Here is a 20,440-nt window from a genome sequence, read left to right on the forward strand (position 1 = left end):
CCAGGCCTGCAGCGCCTTTGTGCCCCACTCACCGGGGAGCACCCGCAGCAGGGGCCCGCGGGGGGCGGCCGGGCGAGGGGCGGGCGTGGGACTGGGGGGCGCAGGGGGAGGGGAGCGCCCCCCTAGAGTGGCGCGGGCCGGCGGGGAGGGGGGCGGCCAGGTGGTGATTGGCTGGGCTGCGGCAGGCAGCTCCGGGCCCAGAACAAAAGAGAGCGGGCGGCGGGCGTCCTCCGGAGTAGGCGCTCCCGCCCGCCCCGCGCGGGCTTCGGTGCTGGGGGAGGACGCGCCCACCGCCCGCCCGCCCGCCGAGCAGCCGGGCTGGCGCGCTCGGTTTCTGGGCGAAAGCCGGCCGTGTACCTAGGAATTAACCGGCCGGCGCGGGAGGGGAGGGGAGCGGGAAGCGGGGCGGGGGGGATGCTGAGCGCGCGCGAGAACAATAATAAGATCGTGTTTGCGGTCGCTGCCCGAGGAGGAATTCGGAGGAGGCGCGAGGCCCGGCGCTCGCGCCGCGCCCGGGAGCCCGGGAGGGAGGCCGGCGGCGGCATGAGGCAGGCGACGCGGCGCCTGTGAGCAGCGCGCGGCGGCGGCGGGGACCTCGGCGCGGGCGAGAGCCGAGCGGCCGGGGGCTCCCCTCCCCCGCTGCCGGGCCGTGATTTGCCGGGCCTGCTGCGCCCCCCGCCCACCCCTCGCCTCAGCCGCCGCCTCGCCGCTTCCCCTCGTCGGAGCGGCCGCTCGCCCGCCCGCTCGAGGCCCGCGGGGAGCGCGGCGCAGTCCGTCGGCCCACGGGGGGGCGGCCTCCCGGCATCTTCGCGGCGACCAAGGACGAGCGGGGGAGGAAGCGGCCGGGATGGCGCGTCCGCGGCCCCGCGAGTACAAGGCGGGCGACCTGGTCTTCGCCAAGATGAAGGGCTACCCGCACTGGCCGGCCCGGGTGAGTACGGCGGCCGCGGGCCCGCCCGCCCACCATTTTCCCCTTCATGATGGCGCGCCCGCCCCCTTTCCCCATCCGCCTCAGCCCGGAGCCCGGCGCCGGGCGCCCCGAGCCGGCCGCGGCCGGGGCTGGAGGCGCGGGCGGCGCTGCGCACGGAGCACGGGCCCGGGCCGGAGGCGACGGTTCCGGGCCGCGCCCGCTCCCCGCGAGGGCGGCCATCCTTCCGCCCCCTCTCGAAGGCGGCTCCGGCCCGGGCAGGCCCGCCGCCGGGCACCCGGGCAGCCGCGCCGCCGGGCGGCGGGCCTGGGCGGGAGGCATGGCTGCGGGCAGGGTCGCGGGTGGGCAGCCGGGTCCCGGGCGGACGTCGGGGCACGTAGGGGAGCGTAATGCAAATGGCTGTCGGCGAGCCGGCGGGGGCCGCGGCGGCGACTCCTGGGAAGGGCCAGTGGGCATGCAGAGGCCGGCAGGAGCCTCCTGGCAGCGTTCATCCATCCCTCGGCGCCGCCTTCGCCATCCAGACTTGTTGAGTTTTCCCTGAGCGCGGTTCCGGGCGCCCCGCCGGCCCCATCATTGTCCCGGGCTCCGTGCATCCCCGCCGCCCGGCGCGCCTGCACGGCACCCGGGGCGGCCGGCGCCCAGCTGGGGGTCCGCGACGCTCCTCGCGCCTCTTCACCTCCATGTTTGTTTCAGGTCGGATCCCAGACCTTCTCCTGGGCCTCCCGCCCCGGCCCACAATGGCTCTCCCCCTCTCTGGCAAGGTTGTCGCAGGGCGCTTTCTCTAGAAAGCATCTGCGTGGAGCACACGGCGTTAATTTTTTAATTTTTTTTTATCGGGCCCTTGGAGCGAGGAGATCAACACTGCCGTGTGTGCTTTGTGCTTTAAAAATAAATCCCTTTTACTTTTTGATTTTTATCCTGGTTGGCAGTTAGTTGTTTGAAACGGGAGATAGAGTGAAAAGGAGGGTCAGGGCGTTTGGAGGCTCTGTTGGTATCCTTGGGGAACGGAGGTAGACGTGGGAAAACCTGGCATCAATAAGAGTGTGAGCCCCAAAATGTGGTGTTACAGTCAAGTGAAGGTAGCCAGACCAAGGGGGGAAAACACCCGTTCACAAAAGGAAGTGACATCACGGGTGGCCAGGCTGAAATTCGTGAAGTTGAAGTAACGGATGGACAGAATCACTTTTTTTGTATTTAGTTTGGCACGATTGTAAAACAGAAAGAACAGTTGGCCTGGGAATTGGGGGGGCCTGGTATTTGGTTTGGGCTTTGTTATGGGCTAATCATTTCAACTGTCTGAACATCCATTTCTGCAACTATAAAATGATCATCTCTAGGATTCCTTCCAGTACTGACACCTCAGATTTCAAGTGAGGGTCAGGTTCCATTAGGCTGTGAAAATAACTTTGGAGAGTCAAAAAAAAAAACCCCAAAACTTAAAATTTCATTAACAAGTTGCCACCTGTAGTAATTTTGAAACAAAAAAAGTGCTGCAGAAGTAGTCCTAGCTGTGTATCTAATTGCACGTGAAATTCCTAGAAGTTGTAATTCCAAAACCAAGGCAAAATGGAAAATAAGATGAGGAAACAAAATCAGGTTGTTAGATAAAATAAATGCAGGGGAAAAAAATCTCTCTCTTCCCCATTTAACATAAACTTTTCAAGGAAAGGACATGTCTCTCTCTTTTTTTTAATTTAAAAAAAAGGTATTTTATAATGAGTAGCATGTTATTAATTTCCAAGGAAAGGTAAGGGTTAGAAAAAGGTATTTGAGTCCCTGCTCTGTTAGTACCATGCTGTATGCTTCATGTATGTTCTCATGTTATTTCCACTCCAGTTCTCTGAGGCATTATCCCCATTTCACACCTAGCTATAGCTTTGTACATGATATTACAAAATGCTAACTGGGAAAAAAAAATCCTACTTATTCAAATTTCAAATACTGTCACTCGATATGAAGGCCTGTCTTGTGGGGATTAGATTTTGTGTGGCCCCAAGGGATCAGACCTAGGAGGAAAAACATGGGGGAGACAGATTTCGGTTCAGACTGTGGGGAGGACTTTTCTATCAAAGAAGGTCCATGCTTGAATGGAGAAGCAACTTCCCAGCTGTAGGGAAGATGTTGGGTCCTAGGCAGCCCCTTGTGAGGAATGTGGGCCAAAAGGATTCACTCATCTAGTAAATTTGGTCAGGTTGGATTCCACTTTTGGCTGCGCTTCATACTCTGTGACCTTAGGCATAGTCTGTCGTCTTTCGAAATTTTAATTTACTAGCCTGTGAAATAGGCATAATTCTCACCTCACAGATTTAAGGGTGTGTAAAAGCACCAACCAGCGGTGCTGGGGTGTTCCTCCCTTTTTTCCATTTTGGATTTCTAACTTTTCCCCTGTATTACTATACTGTTTTTAATTTTCAACTTTTGAGTTAGATAGGTTATTTTCCCCAACATTTTGTTGAAATGATTCATTTCAAATGTATAGAAAAGTTAAAATAATTGTACAGTGAACACCCTTATATCTACCACTCAAATTCTACAATTAACATTTACCGTACTTGCTTTATCATATTATTCATGTATCCATCGCTCTATCCATACAGCAGTCCATCTTATTTTAATGCATTTTAAAGTAAGTTGCAGGCATCAGTATAATTTACCCCTAGACACTTCAGCATGCATTATCATTAACTAGAGGTCAATATTTTTCATAGATCCTTTTTTCTTTTTGTCTTTTGAGGTAAAATTTATGTAAACTGAAACACACTTAATGTACTATTCAGTGAGTTTGACAGATATACACTGGTATAATCCAAACCCTGTGCAAGATAGAGGGTAGTATCAGTACCCATGAAAGTTCCTCATGGCTCTTCCCAGTTAATTCCCGTCCTCTTCCCTATTCAGATGTGTTATATTAACATTGAGTAGCCAGCTAGCTGTTTCTAATGGAGTATATTTTATATTGCATATGACTTAAAAATACAAGTTCATTTGTACCTAAGGATTAACTAGCTTGATATTAAAAATACTTATGCTAAAATAAGAGTCTCTGAACCCTTTTGATTGTGTACTCTATTGGTTAAAAAAAAATTGAGCATGCATCCCTAATATGTATAAATTTACCTTAAATTATATATACATGTACTATTACATACATTATAAAATAAATACCCAAAGAAACTAAAGGGGATGACAGATGATATAATTTATGTTTTAAAATTCTTATTAGCAAAATATTAATAGTAGATTAAGTCTATATTTTTAAAGATATTAACTTTTGGAATATTTTTTCCCTGTTTCTTGTGAGATATGACTAGATAGTTTTTCTGAAGAGATTTTCTATAATAGAAATGTCAGCTGGGCCATTTCCTTGTTTGCTTGTGCTTACATTATTGGTATTATCTTTGCAGGACTCCTTTTAGCCACTTGTTCATTTGGCAAGAGTTCATTTAGAAGTGAATATTCCGTAATTTTGCTCAACTAGGCACTCTCAAATGGCAGTAAATCACAGTGTGCCCAAAGTGAATAAATATAACCATCTGAATAAGGACACCAGTGTCAATTTATATATTAAATATTATACGTTTTAGGTAAAAGAATAAGAAACTAAAATAGAAATTGTACTGTTTTCTTCTTACACTCTCCCCCCAAATCGTCTTGTATATCCCCTGAGGTGTGAGCACTCTGTGTATGTTACCCCTGCTCTAAAAGATGGAAATAAAACAGTCTCAAAACTCTTGTGTTTCAACCAAAGAACTCTTTTTAAATTTAAAAACTTTGTATGAGATCTCTCCAGCATTGCTAATCGGAGAGTAAATTGGTATGATCACTTTGGAAAACTGGCCCAATCTATATAGTTAATTTATATTGTACCTTGTAATTTAGAAGTCTGTTCTAGGCATATACCCGAGAGAAATGAGTGTTTATGTCCACCAAAAGACTTGTACAAGAATGCTCATACATGACAGCTTTATTCATAAGAGCAGAAGATTGAAAACAACCCAAATGTCCATCAACAGGAGAATGGCTAAACCAAATTGTAGCATATTCATGCAGTGGAGTACTGCTCAGCAGTAAAAAGGAACAAACTACTGATGCCCACAAAAATAGGGATGTATTTCAAAATTTGGGTTTGAGTGAAAAAAGCCAACACAAGAGTACATTCTGTATGATACCATGACCATCAAAAGCAGGCAAAATTGCTAAGTGGTGATCAGTTCTTGGTGGGGTGGAGGGGGGTGTTACAGACTGGGAGGAAGTCCTGAAAGTGTACGTTATCATGATCTGGATGTGTACGTGTAAAACCTTGTCAAACTGTACATTCAAGATTTGCACACTGTACTGTGTATAAGTTTTACCTCAATTTAAAAAATGCATACTTTGTATGAAGTGGGAGAAAAGAATCTAATACTTCAGACTTCATGGATTGAATTTGACCATTCTTAGCTTTCTGTGAGAATTTTTTTTTTCTTTAAGGCTTCAGTGCTACCAATTTGCATCTTCCTGTTCCCTTTTGACCATCTTAGAAACTTCATTTACTACTTTACAGCTTTCTCGTTACATTTCTTTTTAGTTCTGGTTTCTGGCTGTCTTTTGTTTAACTATATTAGAGTCTTTCTGTTCGTTTCATACTAAATCATTGCTCATCATATTTTTTGATCTAGCTCTTAACTTCTTACCTGATAAGAATAAAGCAACTGGGGGCACCTGGGTGGCTCTCTTGGTTTGGGCGTCTGCCTTCGGCTCAGGTCATGATCTCAGGGTCCTGGGATAGGGCCCCATGTTGGGCTTCCTGCTTGGCAGTGAGCCTGCTTCTCCCTCTCCCTCTGCCCCTCCCCACTGCTCCTGCCTTCACTCTTGCTCTCTCAAATGAATAAAATCTTAAAAAAAAAAAAAAAAGCATTTGACTACCATTCTAGGACAGCTCGAAGAGCTAAACTCTTAGCTAAACTTTTACTGAGCACCTACTGTGTGTAAGGCACTGTGCTAGGTATAGTTTTTCAATTTTCTACCTACTTTAAATATGCAGCAATTTAAAAATATTAAAATTACATAATTAAAGTGTTTCCATACCCTTTATTAATATAAACACTGATTGAGAATCCTTAGTTCTGATCGATAGTACTTTCAGTTTTTTTGCTTTTGACAGTAAATTACTAAACTGTGAACCTTTATTTCCGGAGACCAGGCTACATAATTTCAGGGAATCACTTGGGATGTAAATTCTTTTTAATCTCAACATAAAGTAAGATGTTTATAATTCCCATTTCTTTGGCATGAGTCCAGAGAAGCCCATCATTGGTTCATTCCTCAGGTGGAGTGGCAGGGATTCATTCAGCCTTTCCCTGGGGACTATATTTCTGTTGCCAAGGGACTGGCACATTGTCGCATTTTCTTCTGCTTAACTCTGGGAGGAGATAGGCAACTTAAACCCTCAGTATCAATATGTACATTTTTCATTGCTCCCGTTTCAACCAGACGAATCTGTATTTCTGGCACATCCCCTTTGCTATGCCCTAATGACTACTGTTTCCCCGGGATTTGGAAAATGTTAATTTTCTGAAGTCAGGTTTCTACTTTATGAGATTGTGTTTGATTCTTTTGGAAAATGACTAATGGTTTAAAATTATGTTTGACTTTATTGAAAATGCCTATTAGCATAAGAAAAAACAAAGTAGGCTAGTAAATATGGTAAACATAATAGGGGAAGAGCCCAAATACTCCTGTTTATTGGAGAGAGTTATCTTCTGTTGCAGAAGATTGTCCAGATGTTCAGTCAGAATCCAGTCTGCTTGATGCAGCGATTAGTCCACTGCAAAAAGGCTTCTTAATCCCTTAGAGCCTTGCTTACTGAGAGCATGGTCTGCAGACTGTTACCTGTGAAGGACCAGATAGGTGCAGAAATTGAAAGTAAGAATGTAGAAACCTTTTCTTTTAGCAATCTGATAGAATGACTTTATGTTTGTGAATTTAGTTTTTAAAATTAAGTTTATATTTTATATAACTTTAATTTTATTTTTCTAATATTTCATTTTTCATGTATTATAAAAAAGTCAGTCTGTAACAAATTAGAAATAAAAAAAAAGGTCTTTCACCACAGAGTACTGACTATAGAGGATCCTTGAAGGTCAGTAGTATTCCTTGCATCTAAAAGAATCTGCTCATACTGTAAACTTTTTTTTAAGATTTTATTTTGGGGGTGCCTGGATGCCTCAGTTGTTTAAGCATCAGACTCTTGATTTCTGCTCAAGTCATGATTCAGGGTCATGAGGTCAATCCCTGCATGGGGCTCTGTGCTGGACGTGGAGCCTGCTTAATACTCTCTCTCTCGGTCCCTCTCCACCCAACAGTCTGGCTTGCTTGCTTGTGCTTGCTCTCCTAAAAAGAAAAAAAATTTCTTTAAGTAATCTCTACACCCAACATGTGGCTCGAACTCACAACCCCAAGATCGAGAGTCACTCTCTCCACTGACCGAGTCAGCCAGGCACCCCTGCTCATACTGTAAATATTTAAACTATCTTTAACTATTTAAAAGAGAGAATGGATTGACTTTTATGTTATAAATTTTATATCTCATCTGTGTAAAAAGTTTTTATAAATAATATTCATTGTAGAAAGATCCCTCTACCTAGTCATAAGCATGAATATGCACCTACATGTGTAAGTACATAATTTTTGTAATATATACAGTTTTGCAGCCTTTTATCCCCACTTAAACAGTATATCTTAGATGACTTTCAATGGCAATGAATATATTCCTGTAGCATTATTTGTAATAGCCATCTGGTAATTTATGGTATAGATCTATTTTTATTTTTTTAAGATTTTATTTATTTGACAGAGAGAGACACAGCAAGAGAGGGAACATAAGCAGGGGGGAGTGGGAGAGGGAGAAGCAGGCTTCCCGCTGAGCAGGGAGCCCGATGAGGAGGAGCTCGATCCCAGGAGACCTGAGCGGAAGGCAGACGCTTAACGACGAGCCCCCCAGGCGCCCCGGTATAGACCTGTTTGTTATAAATTATAACCAGTGCCTGTTAGAGGGCATCTAGGTTATTTCCAGTTTTATACTGTAAAATAATACTCTGAGAAGCATGCTTTTAGCTAAATCATTAGTTAACTTGCTCAGGACAAGTCTCTGGGAATTATATTTCTCAGTCGAGTGGCGTGGCGTGTGCATGTTTTAAAACTTTGGATTTATATTGTTACATTGTCATCCAGAGAAGTTTTGACTGTCTTACCCAGTAGCAGAATAAGAGAATACCTGTTTTCTCACACATTCACTAAAAGTAGAGGATTCAAATTTTTTAAAATATTTGTCAGTTTAGTAAATACAAGTATTTAATTGAATTAATTTCTTTGTTTACAAGTTAGGCAGAGTATGTATATGTCTATCATATACGACATCAAATCATGTATCATATATGTCTTGATTACAGGTTAGGACAAATACCTGATAATGCTACTGTAAGGTATATATCCCCATAAGAAAACCAAGACTTAAGAAATTCACCTAAGATTACACACTGAGTAAGTGTGTTAATCCCAGATCATTAAGAATGCCACAGGAACATAAGAAATGTGATAACAGAGTGGGTGAAGGGACTGAAGAAGCATTTGGTGGTGGTTAAGAAGACCATGTAGTAGTACTCAGAAGCTGCTGGGAGGCTGGCATTCTCAAGTCAGAGAACATTTATTGTGACATTTATTATATTATTTTTCTCTAGTCTGTATCTCTTTGAAAGCCCTTTGACACAAGGCAGTAAAAACTAAGATACTAGTTATGCATACAGAGAAAGCAGAGACCCATTAAAATCAATTCTGAGTGACAAGCATGGTGTTGACTTAGTGTAGGTTCTAAAGCCTTTATGTGTGAGAGAATACATACACTTTGAACACCAGGTGGGGCAGTTATGAGTTACTGGTTCAGTAGAGCCTAGAAGCTAAATCACAAGAACTACTACTAGCCACTGTTTTCTTAATCCCTATAACAGCATCTTCCTGTGTTCTTTCCCTGCCACTCATATATGTAATCGCTTCTCAGCTGTGTTAGTGAATGAATTTTTCTATTCTATTTCTTACCAAATAGTAATTTGCTGCAGTTAGGTAAAGTAGCTGTATGGTCACAGGGAACCACGTAGAGGTAAAAAGAATGAAGTAATCTAATAATTGGTGAGTTAAACATTTAGAAGGATGTTCTCCAGATATCTGAGCAAGATTTCCTGTGATGTTGGGAAGAACAATGACACCAGGAGTTAAAAGACATGTACTTTATTCTACCACTGTCTTGGTTTGTCAGGTTTGGGCATCTTTTTTTATTATAGCCTTTTTGTAAAATAGGATGATAATTCTTATTTTCTTTCCCTTTTTTCCTTGGAATCAAATGTTGAAATGTACATGAAGTAAGTTTGCTAATTAAGGATCATAGACCATATATATAGTTTGCCTAACTTGTAACCAAAGACATTAATTCAGTTAAATATTTGTGTTTATTAATACCACAGTGTCATATAGGTCGTATACCAAAGTCCTGCAGCTAATATCATCCTCAGTGGGGAAAAACTGAGAGCTTTTCCCCTAAGGTCAGGAACACGACAGGGATGTCCTATCACCGCTGTTGTTCCACATAGTACTGGAAGTCCTTGCCTCAGCAATCAGACAACAAAAAGAAATAAAAGGCATCCAAATCAGCAAAGAAGTCAAACTTCCACTCTTTGCAGACAGCATGATACTCTATGTAGAAAACCTGAAAGACTCCACCAAAAAATTGCTAAAACTGATACATGAATTTAGCAAAGTCGCAGGATATAAAGTCAGCATACAGAAATTTGTTACATTTCTATACATCAATAATGAAGCAGCAGAAAGAGAAATCAAGGAATCGATCCCATTTACAGTTGCACAAAAACCAGAAGATACCTCGGAATAAACCTAACCAAAGAGGTAAAAGATGTGTACACTGAAAACTGTAGAACACTAATGAAAGAAATTTAAGAGGACACAAAGAAATGGAAAAACATTCCATGCTCCTGGATTAGAAGAAAATACTGTTTAAATGTCTATACTGCCTATCCAAAGCAATCTACACATTCATTGCAATCCCAATCAAGTAACACCAGCATTTTTTCACAGAACTAGAACAAACAATCCTAAAATTTGTATGGAACCAGAAAAGACCCCAAATAGCCAAGGTAATGTTGAAAAAGAAGAGCAAAGTGGGAGGCATCACAATTCCAGACTTCAAGCTATATTGCAAAGCTGTCATCATCAAGACAGTATGTACTGGCACAAAAACAGGCACATGGATCAGTGGAACGGAATAGAGAGCCTAGAAATGAACTGTCACCTCTATGGTCAACTAATCTTTGACAAAGCAGGAAAGAATATCCACTGGAAAAAAAGACAGTCTCTTCAACAGATGATCTTGGGAAAACTGGAGAGCAATATGCAGAAGAATGAAACTGGACCACTTTCTTACGCTAGACACTGAAATAAATTCAAAATGGATGGAAGACCTAAATGTAAGATAGGAAACCATCAAAATCCTAGAGGAGAAACAGGCAGCAATGTCTTTGACCCTGGCCACAGCAGCTTCTTACTAGGAACGTCTCCAGAGGCAAGGGAAACAAAAGCAAAAATGAACTATTGGGACTTAATCAGGATAAAAAGCTTCTGCACAGCAAAGGAAACAATTGACAAAGCTAAAAGGCAACCGAAGGAATGGAAGAAGATACTTGCAAATGACATTGATTAATGGGCTAGTATCCAGAATCTATAAAGAACTCATCAAAATCAACACCCAAAAAATAAATAATCCAGTTAAGAAATGGGCAGAAGACATGAACAGACATTTCTCCAAAGAAGACATACAAATGGCTAACAGACCCATGAAAAAATGCTCAATATCACTCATCAGAGAAATACAAATCAAAACCACAATGAGATACCACCTCACACCTGTCAGAATGGCTAAAATTAACTATTCTGGAAACAACAGATGTGGGTGAGGATGCGGAGAAAGGGGAACCTTTTTGCACTGTTGGTGGGAATACAAACTGGTGCAGCCAGTCTGGAAAACAGTATAGAGGTTCCTTAAAAAGTTAAAAAATAGAGCTACCCTACAACCCAGCAATTGCACTACTAGGTATTTATCCAAAGGATATAAAAATGCTGATTTGAAGGGGCACATGCACCCCAGTGTTTATAGCAACACTATCAACAGTAGCCAAGTTACGGAAAGAGCCCAAATGCCCATCAACTGATGAATGGATAAAGAAAGCGTGTGTACCTACATACACACACAGGAATATTACTCAGCCATCAAAAGAATGAAATCCTGGGGCCCCTGGGTGGCTCAGTTGGATGAGCATCTGACTTTGGCTTAGGTCATGATTTCAGAGTCCTGAATGATTTCAGAGTCCATGATTTCTTGAGCCCCATGCCCCAAGTCAGGCTCCGCGCTCAGTGGAGAGTCGGCTTCTCCCTTTCCCTTTGCCCCTCCCCCTGCTTGTGTTCTCTCTCTCTCTCTCAAATAAACAAAATCTTTTTAAAAAATGAAATCTTGCCATTTGCAATGATGTGGATGGAACTAGAGTGTGTTATGTTAAGTGAGATAAGTCAGAGAAGGACAAATACCATATGATTTTACTCATATGTGGAATTTAAGAAACAAAACAGATGAACATAGGGAGGGAAGGAAAAATAAGATAAAAACAGGGAGGCAAACCATAAAAGACTCTTAACTGTAGAGAACTAACAGTTGGAGGAGAGGTTGGGGGGGATGGGCATTGAGGAGGGCACTTGTGATGAGCACTGGATGTTATATATAAGTGATGAATCACTATATTTTACTCTTGAAACCAACACTTGAATTTAAATTTTAAAAAATTGTTTTTACTAAATTTCTATTTGCTTTCCCTTTTTTCCTAGTAATCATGTGTTAAGATGTGCCAGTTACCTACCAGAGTAACAGTTACCTACCAGAGCACCAAACTCCTTCTTATATGATGGTAGAAACCTGGTGAAGTCTTAGTAAATGCTTTTGTGGTTTGGCAGGTGTCTTTCAGTAGTTTCCTTGTGACTTTATAATAATACTGAGTTGGCTCTAGGCTCTGAGCATTGTGGGCACTTCTCATTGGTACTCCTCCCTCAGATTCCTGTGTGTAGTGGGCCATTTCTGGAGGTTCCCCGTAGCTTAAGTATTTGGGGGCAAACTAAACTGGACTATGTCAGCATACAGAAAGGATCTGTGAAAAAACTACTCTTCCCACTTGATCATGAACACTCGAGCTCTGAGTGGACTCTAAATCTGATTATAGTTTGCAAGGCTACCCAGAAGTGGACGTTATCTGGTTGTCAGTGGGGGGGGGGGGGCTCCATGCTAACAAAGTTGCCTCCATGAGGACTGGAAAATTCTTGATAACATAGCATTAACTTCTCAGTTTGTATTGCAAAATAAATTTAAGATGAGAGCTGTTAGAAGTGCTGGGTTTGTTAGGTTCAGAAGTGATTACCAATAGAAAAATGAGTGTCACAGAAGATTCAAAAATTTTTATGTAGGAAGAAATGTCAAAAAATAAACTCATGCTTTAGATCTGTTTTTCCTTTTTCTTTGTCACCAAAGTAGAACTTTTGTGCTAATGGCGTCTTTAACTTTGGAGGAAATGTATATTCAGAGGGAGCGGTAGGACAGATCCTTGGTTCATTTTTTTTAGAGTTACATATGTTGACTAGATTGAAAATTAATTCCCTCTAGACCTCTGTTTGACTTTCAAAATGAGATCAACTACATTCAAATAAGGCATGACTGTTCTTATTTCCCCTCACTGAACTGCTACGTGAGGATTAAGTCAATAATTTTGAAAATATTTAGATCTTGGAAATAAGTCATTGTTGCTGATTGATTCTGACGCAATCAGTCTGCTGGCTTTGAGACTTTTTTTTTTTACTATATTAAGAAATAAAGCCCATAGTAAGAAAAGAAGTAACTAATTTCACACACACACACACACCAGTAATAAGTTTTCACCAAATCATACTATATGTGATGCATTCTGTTATTTTTATATTTTTATTTTGTATAAAATCAGGTTGCAACCCACTAAATCAGTTTCACTACCTGCAGTTTGAAAACCACTGGTCTGCTCTTGTTAGGCCAAAGGGAAATTAATCTATATGTAAGTATATGTGTGTGTGTGTATATATATATATATGACAGTAGTTGGATTTTTTAAAAAGATTATTTATTTATTTATTTACTTATTTACTTACTTAAGAGAACGAAAGAGAGCCCGAACTAGGGCGAGGGGCACAGGGAGAGAGACAAGCAGACTCCCCGCTGAGCAGGGAGCTCAATTCCAGGACCCTGGGATCATGACCTGAACTGACAGCAGACACTTAACTGACTGAGCCACCCAGGCGCCCTGACAGTAGTAGGATTTTTGAGATGAGTTAGCAGTCCTGAGCTTTGTATTCTGCTGTAGCCACAGTCTTACATGAAGATCACATGAACATAAACGATGAAAGCTATATTATTTTAGTCATTTAACCATCCAGGCCAGTATTGCCCTTGATCTCAAAAGGCTTCGTATACAGATCCAGTATTTCTACTCTCATCTTCCATCTAATCTCTGAACTGTACATGGATCTAACAACTCTCTGGAAGCTAATTAGAGTTTCCTCTATATGCCTTCTTAAGGATAGTAAGCTCCATGCATTTCTTAAGTACCCAGCTACGTACACTGTTGGACTACATAGTGTTCCCTGGCTGATAGTATTGAGGCTCTGGGGTTTTCTTGGGTTTGTGAGACTAGACTGGAGGTTACCAGGCTGTCTATGACTGAGGATGAGGGGCTTTTGTCAAGTTTAGAAGACATGGGGCGTGTGTGGTACCTTCTGAGGTGGGTGTAAAGTCATGGGACTAATGCATTTCCAATAGTTCTGTATTTCCTTTTTAAATCACTTTGTCTAATCAAAAAGAGACTTCCTTGCTATTATTAGATAGAGCAGCCTCAGTAGAGAGAACCTAGTCTTGATGATAGTAAGGCATTCTTCAATTTCTGTAAAAGATACATTTCTGAAAAGGTGTATAGTAAACACGGTTTCAGAGCTCATATCTGGGTGGTTGACTCACACAAAATAAGTACACTTCTATTAGAAAACACCCCCACTGTACCAAATGGAAGGATCTTGGAACTAAAAGGATACTATTCGGTTAATCTTTGTGCTATGCCAGGTGTTCAGGAGCTCTGCTTGTTCTCCAGCTCAGTCCTTTGTTGCTGCTGGGGTCCGCTGCCCCTACCTTGTGCGAGGCCAGGTGGGAGGGGAGAGACAGAGCCTGTGATCCAGTTATGAAATATGATGGTTTCCACTGTTTGTTTTAATAAGCTCCTTGTCTGGGGCGAGGATTTATTTAACTACAAGGGATCAGGTAACCCAGAACAAATGTGTCCCTTGTTTTTATATTGTGCTAAGAGCAAATTACAGAAGTAGAGCGGTTCAGCGGGCGTGGGCAGTTTGAGCAGTTTGCCGAAGTGACGTGGAGAGGACAGTGATGGAGGACGCCTCCTTTGCTCTGGTGCAGTTGTTTCTCATTCAGTGTTACGTACACTCTTGAGTGAGCCCTGGACCTCTCCACTTTCTCTTGCTACGTCCACTCCTCTGGGCTTCATTCCTTCTTACCCAGATTTAACCAACGTGATCACTTGAACTGCTCCCACCCTAGTCTCCTTTTTTACTTTGATACGTTCATCCTAGAAACCCCTTCCTGGGTCATCCTTATAGTCTGCCTTGTTTGCTCCCTACTGCAACCAGCAGGATGTAATCACAAAGACCTGCAGCCCGGGCCTGCCCCAGGATTACTTCCATCTAGGTCCTCAACGCCCCTTGTCCATCCTTCTTGGGTGTTCCGACATACCGTTACTATTCTCTTCCAACTCAGATGTTTTCCACAAGTCATTTCACCTTCATATTCCATATGTTCATTTTGAAGGTGAAATGGAAGAGCAAGAGGTTAGTGGGCAGATGAAGCTATGTCTGCATGTTGCTTCTGTACCTCAGCAGACAAATGACCTTGGGTAGTTTACCTAATCTCTTGGCCTCAGTGGACCCTTCTGTAAAATGGAGACATGGAGACAGTAAGGACTTGTTTTCAAGGATTTTGAACATAAACAGCCTGGAGTTTAACATGATTAAAAAATGTTTGTTTCCCTCCTGTTCACCTTTTCCCTGTCCTCCTTACTAAGACCCTCCTCTTGCCTGACTCCACTCTTTTCCTTCTTGCATTCAACATTCAGTAAATATTTTTGGAATGTTTGCTATGTCCCAGGTGCTCTAATAGGTCCTGGGAGTGGAGAGAAGGGACCTCAGCAGCCTTTTCCCCTCCACTCGTTCTCTCTCTCTCCTGACCAGAAATAATCCTCTCTCCTGTCTTCTAGGCACTGTTCCCTCTGCTTTCCCTGGTAGCCAAGCTTCTTAAATAACCGACCTTACTGTCTTTCTGCTGTTCTCCCAAAGGTCACCATGATCTCCTAGTCCAAAGAACACATTTCAATCCTTATTTTTGCCTCCATGGAATTTAATACCGCCTTTTAAAAGATTCTCTTCCCTTGGCTTCCTTCCTGTATTTCTTTTCTTGAAAGATTCTTCCACTTCTCTGACTGTGCCTTTGCAGGATCTTCTTTGTCTTCAAGCCACCATTTAATATCTTCTAAACCTCTGTTTCAAGCCTAGACTTAACTATTGTGAGCTTCAAACCCATATATCCATTTACCGTGTAAACAGCCCCATCTAGCCGTCTCTCAGGTGCCACAAATTCATTGTCAAAACGAATCTAGCTGCCCCTACCCACCTAAGTATTTCTGTTTCTGTGAAAGATTACTATTCAGCCAGTCACCCCAAAAAACAAAGACCTTAGATTATTCTAGGTGCTCTTTTTCCCTCATCGCCCACATCTTCCTGGTCACCTAATGATGTCTAGATGGGCCATGCAAACGCAGGCCTCCTGGTAGTTCAGATAGAGAAGAGTGGTGTGAAGTCTGATTCATCACACAGCCCACGGCAAAGTAAGGATGCTAAATGCAAGAGAACTCGAGACATACTCATGTTGTAAACAGGATATAATTTCAGCAAAATAATAGGATACTAAATTAACATCATTAATTTGGATTTTATTGATGTTACTTTATTTATTTATTTTTTAATGCTTTCCGAAGTTTGAAATGCCGTGGTTTCCTTCTGGGTGGCATGATGAGTCCTCTGGCATTGCTCAGGTGTCCCCAGTACCTGGGGCTTTGGAGACAGGCCTCTTCGGACAGACCCCTCAGAAGCCAACATAGGGTTAGGGATAGGGCCTAGGGGCATATCAGGCCCGATCTGACAGCACTATGGCGAGCTTGTGCCGAGCTTGCTGGGGTTCTGAGTTGAGGGCGGTGGTAGGGTGAGTGTCAGGGTCAGGGTTTGAGGTCAGGGGGCTGGTGAAAGGGGAGTTCGATGGAATGGGCATAGAGAGTTCTCCTGCTCTGAAACCATTCCGGGGTCCAAATGCCTTGGTTTCCTTCTGGGTGGCAGGCTGAGTCCTCTGGTATTGCTCAGGTGTCCCCAATCCCTGGGAACTGGAGCCGGGCTTCTGGGACAGATCGCTCAGAAGCCAACCTAGGGTTAGGATTAGGGCCTAGGGGCATGGCAGGCAAGCCCAATCTGTGATGCTCTGGCAAGCTTCCCAGGGTTCTGAGTTGAGGTTGTGTTTCAGGGTGAGTGTTAGGCTCAGGTTTTGCGGCCAGGAGGCTACTGAAATTGGCGATTCACTGGAATGAAATTGCAGTGATCTCCTGCTCTGAATGCTTGCTGGAGTTTCAAATGGTGCAGTTTCCTTCTGGGTGGCAGGCTGAGTCCTCTGGTTTTGCTCAGGTATCCCCAATCCCTGGGTCTTTGGAGCGAGGCCTCTGGGGACCCCTCAGAAGCCAAACTAGGGTAAGGGTTAGGTCCTAGGGGCATGGCAGGCGCGTTCTGCCAGCGCTGTGGCGAGCTTCCTGGGGGTCTGATTTGAGGACATTTATCAGGGTGAGTGTCAGTCTCAGGGTTTGCGGCCAGGGGGCCATTGAATGTGGGAGTTCGCTTGAATGGCATGCAGATTTCTCCAGCAGTGTATGGTTTCTACAGAATGGCTCAGTTTCCTTCTGGGTGGCAGGCTGAGTCCTCTGGTATTGCTCAGGTGTCCCCAATCCCTGGGGCTTTGGAGCCAGGCCTCTGGGGGCAGACCCCTCAGAAGCCATGCTAGGGTTAGGGTCAAGGCATAGGGGCATGGCAGTCCTCATCTCCCGGCGCTGTGGTGAGCTTCCCAGGGTTCTGTGTTAAGGGCGTGGGTCAGGGTGAGTGATAGGCTCAGGGTTTAAGGTGAGGGGTTCGCTGAAATTGGTTGTTCGCTGGGTTGTGCTTGTAGTGTTCTCCTTCTCTGAATGCCTTCCGGAGTTCCAAATGGCATGGATATCTTCTGGGTGACGGGGCCGTTCAGTGTGGGAGTTCGCTTGAATGGCATGCAGATTTCTCCAGCAGTGTATGGTTTCTACAGTTCAAAATGGCTCATTTTCCTTCTGGGTGGCAGCCTGCGGCCTCTTTTAGTGCTCAGGGACCCCAAACCCTAGGGCTTTGGAGCCTTTTTAAGAAAGGCAGACTGCCGGCGCGCCTGGGTGGCTCAGTCGTTAAGCGTCTGCCTTCGGCTCAGGTCATGGTCCCAGGGTCCTGGGATCGAGCCCCGCATCGGGCTCCCTGCTCAGCGGGAAGCCTGCTTCTCCCTCTCCCACTCCCCCTGCTTCTGTTCCCTCTCTTGCTGTGTCTCTCTCTGTCAAATAAATAAATAAAAATCTTAAAAAAAAAAAAAAAGGCAGACTGCGACGTGCAGCGCCTCATTTGGATGTGTCTTTATTTCTACTTAATATATAAATTAACCTTGGTTTTATAGTATATGGTTATAATATCTTATATTTGTGTATGTTTTAGAACATTATGATAAAATTTTATGACAGCTGGGGGTCTACAAGATTTTGTTCCCTTTAAAAATGATTACAGTTGCCCCTTGAACAATGAGGGGCCAGTAGTTAGGGGCACTGACCCCCACAGTCGAAAACCCAATAACTTTTGGCTTCCCGAAAACTTAAGTACAAGTAGCCTACTGTTGACCAGAAGCCTTACCAATAACATAAACAGTTGATTAACACAGATATATGTTTATTCTTACGATAAAGTAAGCTGGAGAAAAGAAAATATTGTTAAAATGATAAGGAAGAGAAAATACATTTACAGTACTGTATTAGAAAAACCTCACATATACATGGACCCGTGCAGTTCAAACCCATGTTGTTCAAGGGTCAGCTGTAATTTAAGATGCCACAGATTAAGAGACCTCAACAAATTAGAATGAATTATTGACAATGAGGGACCTAGAGAGAAAGACATATAAGGACATAATCAGGGATTTGAATGTTTAGTCAAAGAAGGAAAGATGTACATGCTGATAGTGATTTTCAAATATTTAAGGGACTCATATACAAGAAGAAATAGGAAGTATGGGGTAGCAGAAAGAGCGTATACTTTGGAGCCAAAGTATGGGTTCAAATGAAGCTCTACCACTTACTAAATGTGTGATCTTGGGCAAATTGCCTAATCTCCCTTAGCCTTTGTTTCCTTTTCTTTAAAGTGGAGTTGGTATTACCTACCCTCACAAGGTTGGGGGGTACCTGACACATAGTTGAAGCTAAGCAAATATTAGTTTCTTTCTTTGGTAGTTTTTAAAAGGGTGGAATTAGAATTAGGGGATAGAAATTTTGAGAGAACTGATTTAAAAGTAGGCTTATTGTAAGGAAGAACAGTTAAGAGAGAGAGAGTCTTAGCATTAATTATTGAGAGCTTATATGCCATTACTTAATTTGTTATCGCGTAACCCTCTGCTATTCATGTTGATGCCCCTTCTTTACAGATGAAAAACCTGACGTTCAGAGAGACTTTAAGTGTCTTTCTAAAGATTGCCCAGTTAGAGTAAATGATAAACCTGATCCCTGGCCCCAGAGCCTGTGCTCGGAACCCCCACAGTGCACTGCGTGTGCTGTCTGCAGTAATGCATGTTTATGCCTCCATTCATTCAACAACTGTTGATTGAACACCTACTCTACTCCAGGCACTGTTCCCCACACAGGCAGAGTTTCCAGTACAGAACATGACAAAACCTACCTTCTAGTGATTTTTCTCTAAGGCGAGAAACAGTTGAAGGGACAGGAAGTGCTCGCAGTGGTGCAGAGTAAAGAGAGCATCTTGCTGTGTTTTATATAGAATGTTCAGGGAAAGCCTCTAATAAGATGGCATTTGAACAGAGACCTGAAGGAAGGGAGGAAGCCCTGTGGATATGCATTTTAGGCAGAGAAGAGCAAGTTTCTCATAATTAATCTTTTTATTAAGAATAATTATTCTTAACCATTTTCACTTATTTGTTTTTCTAGATTGACTTTAGAAACGCTTGAGTTTCCAGAGAAATCTCAATGGAATTTTAGTTGGAAGTGAATTAAATTGTAAATTAATAGGAGAAATGACCCTTTTTCCAACATTGAAACATTCCTGCCAGAGGCATAGAATATTTCTATTTATTTTTCGATGTCAGTAGAGTTTTGTGGTTTTCTTCCTAAAGGATCCACACATTTTAAAAAAATTACTGGGTGTTGTTTCTTGTTGCTGATGCTTTTATAAAAGGAATTTGAGTAGCTCAGAGCAAGCACCTTGGTGTCATCCCCGACATTGTAGCTCTTCTCCCACGCCTGGTGTGCTGGCAAATCCTGTTAATTCCAACTTCAAAGTGTATGCAGAATCCAAAAACTTCCACAGCCACCAGCCTTATCTAAGCCACTATTGTCTCTTATTAAATATATTATTTGAGTCGATTTCTAGCTGGTCTCCCTTTCCATTCTTGCCCTCTGAAAGTCTGTTCTCAGCAGTGTAGGCACGGCCACCTGTTAAAGCAGGATGTACATGCAGCCTCCTCTCTTCTTGCTCCGTCCAGCCCGGGGCCTCCTCCCTGCTCCTCCTGTGCCGGTGGTGCTGCTGCCTCCGGGACTTTGCTCAGGCTCTCACGCTACATCCCTCCCAGACCTCTTCCAGGTCTCTATGCAGGCATCCCATTTCAATGAGAGGTTTTACCATCCAGTTTCTTCATCCTTGGCTCTGATTTTATATAGCTCTTTATTTACATTCTTATGTACTAAATTATTTACTTATTTAATAGAGTTATGTTCTATTTTATTTTGCCTCTTCTTTGTCGGTATATCCTTAACACCTGTAACAGTGCCTGGCTCACAGAAAACTAAATATTTGTTGAAGGACTAAATTCTGTCTTTTTCTTTTATATTTTCAACCCAGTCTCTGATGGTACATGCCAAAGCTTTTTATTTTTACTTATTTGTCATCCTGCTATACTTTATTTTTTTTTTAAAATTTATTATAGAGAGCAAGTGAGTGGGGAGAGGGGGAGAGGGAGAGAGA

The 20,440-nt window shown here is 43.2% G+C and overlaps 1 protein-coding gene across 1 annotated transcript in view; it reads left to right on the plus strand.

The window, feature by feature from the left end:
* The first annotated feature begins 665 nt into the window (after nt 1–665).
* HDGFL3 (HDGF like 3) overlaps nt 666–20,440 on the plus strand; it is a 79,561-nt gene continuing 59,786 nt past the window's right edge. The window contains exon 1 of the mRNA XM_036067135.2: nt 666–931. Within this exon, the coding sequence (XP_035923028.1) occupies nt 848–931 (84 nt within the window). The 5' untranslated portion in view covers nt 666–847. The remainder of the gene's footprint in view (nt 932–20,440) is intronic.

The sequence above is a fragment of the Halichoerus grypus genome, chromosome 8 (assembly GCF_964656455.1).
Source record: "Halichoerus grypus chromosome 8, mHalGry1.hap1.1, whole genome shotgun sequence".
NCBI classification, from domain to species: Eukaryota; Metazoa; Chordata; class Mammalia; order Carnivora; family Phocidae; genus Halichoerus; species Halichoerus grypus.